This window comes from Rhipicephalus microplus, unplaced genomic scaffold, assembly GCF_043290135.1.
Source record: "Rhipicephalus microplus isolate Deutch F79 unplaced genomic scaffold, USDA_Rmic scaffold_18, whole genome shotgun sequence".
NCBI lineage: Eukaryota > Metazoa > Arthropoda > Arachnida > Ixodida > Ixodidae > Rhipicephalus > Rhipicephalus microplus.
The window spans coordinates 6453147-6459146 of NW_027464591.1; the positions used below are offsets into that span (position 1 = coordinate 6453147).

A 6000-nucleotide genomic window follows, 5' to 3' on the forward strand; every position below is an offset into this window, starting at 1 on the left:
TGCACGAAGCAAAACAATGTGTGCACAGTAGCGAGCTGCAGTGACTATTACAACATGTAGTTGCTGTCGGTCAGCACAAGAACTTTCTAGCAAATCACCACCGTGAAAACTGCTCTCAGCCACACACAGGTGCTATGAAAGTGAGACATTCACGTGAATAGCTTTGTCGAGCAACGATATTAATTTTTACACGAATAAATTTCCTGCTGGTCACAGCATGTTGCACCAAATTCTTAGACGTGAGAAATTTCTGTACTGCACAGAAATTGCCAAATACAGTGACCTCATAACAATTTTAAGTGTCAGATATTCATAATGAATTTTCAGCCTTTGATTAGCCGACTGAGCATAAGAAGAGTATTTTGAAGCCAATTGCAAAGGTTTTCTCCTATGAAGCCACAGATCCTGGTTAAGTCAAACCTCCCTGGCTTCAGATGGCACAGTGGTAAAAAAAAAAAAAGCTGGTGAGCATGACATCAATGGTCAAGATTAAACAGGAACTTTGTAATGCATTTTAAAGGCTCTAACAACTACACAATCACTACCAGCCTGATGAATGAAACAACGTTTTCGCTAAATCTGGATAGTTGCTAGTCTTGGCCAGACCACTCAAATGGAGAATGGAAGACCTTGCCTCTCTATAAACTCCCTGGCCCGCTGGACAGCGCAGGTCTGTATATTTATATGCTCTCCCTAGCTATAGGAGTCAGCATGGGCTGACCTTAATGTACTTGCAGCTCAATGTAAATTTTGAAACATACCTGTGGAAAGTGCTTGCCGCCTCCCGTTTACGTATATCAAAGCACTTCATTGTTCCATCCTGAGAGCCGGACAACAGAATATGCGACTCAGACGGATTGAAGCAGACTTTGTTGACAGTCCTCTTGTGGTCTTGGAACACCATGTCTGCAAGGTTTTATGCCAGAGTTCATTACTCAATGTCCTCATCCCACACTATACGAGCCTTTGAGAACGCGCCGAACATTTTACCTTGTTTAGATCGAGAACTCTTGTTTAAGTTCCAAGTGACGACTGCTCCGTTCGTGGCCGCGGTAGCGAGGATATGGTCTAGAAAAATAATTAAGTAGAATTGGCACGTGTTCATTAGAAGAAACGTCAATGTTTGCAATCGCTCGCATGACACTTACCGTCAACCATGTTCCACACGACATCGCTGCAACTGAAGTTTAGGTTGAGATTCTTGCCAACGCGCAGATTTAGCCTCTCTTGAAATTCCTCGTTCTCCAAGCTGAACACCTTGAACACTGATAGGCATGCAGGCAAACGATACAGCATCAGTGAAAAGACAACAAGACAAAAAGAGATCTGAAGCAGAGTTTAGAGCCACATACCATTCCGTCCTGCGACGGCGACCTGAGTAGCGTCTCGGTTAATTGCCAAGGCGTTTGCGGGCCCTTCTAGGGTGCAATGCATCGTCCTGGTTGCCCCTATCGTCATTGTAGAACCGGTGGACTAATTTCTTTCGTCAATCGAAGACCGCGAGATGGAGCGCGATAGTAGGTAATACGAACAGTGTTCTTGTCAACAGCGACTATATTCGCAGTGTAAATAAATGACGAAAACTGCTTACTTGCGCAAAACGATCGGTCGGTGCAGCGTCGCACTAACCTTATCGGAAACAATGATATCTACATGCTTCCGTATCTATGCATAAGATACTCCGCCGCTCACAGCTGATCTTAACCCAGCTGTGAGCTCTGTTCCGCATGATGGTCTAATATAATGACAGCAACGCGTCTAAAACAAGCGTAGTATGCACTCGATGAAACAACTGCAACGCCGTGTACGGCTCCATTACGTCCAACGAAAACACGCGCATGCGCAGTGGCCTTTCGTTGCCCATTCAATCGTTTCGAAACTCGGCCGTTCACAAGTTTCGCTTTCTCGAAGAAACTAGAGTGCCTTTATAAAACGTAGTGCAGTAACCGTCTCTTTCGAGCATCCTACAAACGCAGAAACAACTTCTGTAATACGGTTGCATGCAGCTTGACGTGTATAAAACTTGCAGTAAGGCTTAACCACAGAACACCTGCCAGTTTAGCCCGCTCGGTTGTCACGCGCAGCGAGCAGCAACCTTGACTGCTGAGATGTCGCAGCAGCGGTTACTCCAAATGTGCTCAAAAGCATGCGACAGTTTTTGTGTTGATTGATCTCCCCTCGAAGCTCCATTCGTGGGAATAACGTGAAGCCAGCATTCGCTTCTAGCAAGGTAGTCAGCGCTGATCCTATATGCGGCGCGGGAAAGCGGTACAGATCTAGCACACTCTACAGCGGTCACGTACAACATGCGTGGTTTCGTTGCCAAACCCGCGTCATGGTTGACAAGGTACTTCTCAATGTGTGCTCCCGTATATGTTGAATAATTGAGCAGATACACGAAAATACGTGCCCTTTTCTGTTGATCTGAGCTGTGTTGGCAAGCGCGCCAGAGAGCATGAAGTGCGCGTATGTAGTACGTGCTGAGCGCGCACATCTAGAATTATGCCTGCCAATTAGGGATTCCAGTGTTCTCACAAGTTTGTAGGTGTCATAATATGTAATGAAAGTTGCTGGCACTGAAAAAGTATTTTTCCTAACACGTAATTTACTTATGATTGCAGCTGTTGACATGGTACGTGAAAACGATTTTGTGGGTGCGCATGTGCACATGAATGCGCTAATAAAAAAAAACACTGGTATATTACATCTATTCAATTACAATTTATTGCATTCATTGTGGACGAAGCAGGCATCCGGTTTTATTGGCTTCTTCATGGTGTATAGCTTTTAAAGCTATACACCAGCTTCTATAGCTTCTCCATGGTGTATATAGGTTTTAAAAGATACACCAAGCAGGCTGATAGATAGTTATCTATATAATTAAGTTATTTACCTGATTCTCTAGGCTTCCTAATTTGCAGAATTTTTTTTCTGGAAATTCGGTGCAAATTATGCAAAAAAATAAACACACCTTATGTTACTTACTGATATATATGTTACAATACTAAGTTGAAGGTCTCCTGATGCGAGCTAGCACAAGTGCTGTTGATTAATTTACTGTACGTTTTTGCTTTATAAAAACATAGAGCATCAATTATTTTCCAAGAATAAAACCGGGATATCCGTTCTCGATGTTCTTGCAGAACAACATATAGAAACACTTTACGGCCTTGTACACAAGCATCACATACTCAAAAGACCAACGAACCCAGTTATGAAAGATGTTCATACATGAAGAGAGATTTGGCAAACACATATACGCTCTAGCAACAGTTTAATGAAATAACAGCTACTCACAAGGAAAGCCAAGGCACGCATGTGCCGTACATGATACAGCAGAAGTGAGTGCAGTAGGCATATGACAAAACGAAGCACAACACACTGGGTCTTACTTTTGAGTAGCTGTTATTTCATTAAGCTGTTGCTAGTCCCAGTGTGTGATCGTCCAAATTTCTCCTCCCTACGAGTCTTTTAAGGTTTGGTTTATAGATTTTACAAACTATGTACCAACAGGCCCAGCCTCAGACTTCCATCAGATACTTCTTTCGTCAATGTGCATATGCAGTGCATGCATATAAAAAATATAGCATTTCTCACTGTCAGTTTCCCAGCAAGCCCCGCCGCGGCGGTATAGTGGCTAAGGTACTCGGCTGCAGACCTGCAGGTCGCGGGATCAAATCCCGGCTGCGGTGGCTACATTTCTGATGGAGGCGGAAATATTGTAGGCCCGTGTGCTCAGATTTGGGCGCAGGTTATAGAACTCCAGGTGGTCGAAATTTCCGGAGGCCGTCACTACAGCATCTCTCATAATCATATGGTGGTTTTGGGACGATAAACCCCACATATCAATCAATCAGTTACCCAGCAAATCTCCAAGCACAGGTTCCTTATGCCCTCCATTAGGTTACAGGTGGCAGAATAGAAAACTGACTTTTTTATTGCATGACAACATATGAGTTGTACTAGCTATGTATAGCAATCTATTACAATAAGAGTGAATGCACACAATTTCTAGATAACGACGAATATTATGATAATAATTATAGTGATAATGATTGTGCTGGAATGAAGCTATAAGAAAATCGGCTCACAAGTTTGCTTTCTTCTTTCATCAAATTTTCTCCATCTTATCAGCTTCTGCAAAACTAATTTTACACAACGAATTTTTTGTATTACACAGAGTGGCATGAATAGATTTCTTGATTTTGCCAAGGCCTAGCGGCACACTCAATTATGTAAGATCAGCACGTTGTTTTGTGTTTAAACACATTTTAATGCTTCATAAAACTTCTCCATGCTCTGAAAAGCTTCTCCATGGCAACGTGAGTAATTCACTGCATATCTTTCATACTAATGCAGCACCACATTGCTGTAGTCTGAATACAAAGGCATCTGCAAGTTGAATTTACCTTGTGTTGTTCCAAAACACCATTTGCCAAAACTAATTAAGAAAGCATCACTAATGTGGATAAATATATCAAAGATGTGCTCTGCGTAGTTTTGCAATGAAGTAGACATGCTAGGAGTGAGACCTCTCAAACATTAAATCAGAGCATGGCCTTCAGGTTTGAGACTTGCACTGCGATGCCGAATTACTCAAAGTAATGTCGGCCGGCCTTTTTCGCCTCATGTGCCAGCCTGCTGGGACTGTGGTTATGAGTGCAATGCAACACTGGTGCTTGTGTTTAGTTAAGCTTCTTTCATGACTCCATGTCTCTTAGCAAAAATGTGTGCCACTCAGTACCATGTTCATAGCAACACATAAGTCTTCTAAGCTGTTATACGCCCCATAGCAATGCGTTTCAAAAGGTGCTTATTAATTGCAAGTAATGATGCCCTTACAGTGGCACTGCCATCACAACCTCATTCATAGGTTCATTCATGCACTCTTAAACAGCTTCTGGTCATTGCATGTCATTAAATACCCCATATCATAATTCCCAGAGGAACAAGTGCTGCTTCCAAATAGATTATTAATATGAGAATTTTTACAGGTGGAAAGACTTACGATTTGATAATTCAACTTAAAGTGGATGAATATTTAACTGGAATTTTGCCAGATCCTAGCAGGAGTTCACTCATATTACAGCTAGAAATGGAGCTTCTTTTTAAATCTTGGTAATCATCATTTTTGTTGAGGTCATTTCATGATAATATTGCTGCAATGCAGTAGTGCATGTTGGAACAATGCTCAGGTATGCTGTGTTCTTGTGAAAAGCCACATATACATGCGTAAAGACATTTCAATTTGCAGTCACACCTGTATTTTTTCGTTACTACTAAATTTTCCAGTTGTGCTCGTATTGTCTCTTATCACTATGATACTATTAAGACAATCGAGACCAGGAACTGCTTCGAATGAATACGGTTTATTAGAAGAATTGAAGTAGCATACGCTCGCTCCAGGCAGCAGTCTTCTTTATTCTTCTTCTGGCATTTGAAGATGATATTTTATAGGCTCCCGCCCACCCAAGTTGCAACAGGATGAGCTCTTGCGGGCTATTTGAAACAACGCTCCATAGGGATTATGTGGTTCATAGATCTTCTTACAAGTTATTTTTTGTCTGTGTGAAGGAGACAAGCTCTTGTTATTCCGTTTCGCTCAGGATAGAGTTTTTCAATCCGGCACATTTTCCAAAATGTTCTTGGAGCCTTGTCCTCAACCAACACCATGTCACCCCGTGAGAGTGGTTTTGCTTGCCGCGTCTTGGCTTTGACCATAGCTCCTATTTCCTTGATGTATTCTCGATTCCATCTCTTCCACCAAGCTCGCACGAGTTTGCATCTGCTTTGCCATGCTTCTTCAATGTCGCCGTTGTATAGTCTTGTTTGTCCGTCTTGAAGCTGTCGCCGTCCGCCGATGATGTCTGCCGGTGTTAGTGGCATTGGCTCGTTAAGTTCTCCATACACGTAAGTCAACAGTCTATTTTTGAGTGCTCCTTCAACTTCTGCTACAATAGTGTGTAGCTCCTCTACCGAAGCTGTACTTTTTGATATTTG

General features: G+C 42.4%; 1 protein-coding gene across 2 annotated transcripts in view; it reads right to left on the reverse strand.

The window, feature by feature from the left end:
• Nucleotides 1-2437, reverse strand: part of LOC119178613 (GATOR2 complex protein WDR24-like) — a 48245-nt gene extending 45808 nt beyond the window's left edge. For both annotated transcript variants that reach the window (XM_075883520.1, XM_037429826.2), the window contains exons 1-4: nt 1353-2437; nt 1149-1265; nt 991-1068; nt 762-906 (exon numbers count right to left, since the gene is read on the reverse strand). In XM_075883520.1, the coding sequence (XP_075739635.1) occupies nt 762-906; nt 991-1068; nt 1149-1265; nt 1353-1458 (446 nt within the window). In that variant the 5' untranslated portion in view covers nt 1459-2437. The remainder of the gene's footprint in view (nt 1-761; nt 907-990; nt 1069-1148; nt 1266-1352) is intronic.
• Nucleotides 2438-6000: the final 3563 nt, after the last annotated feature.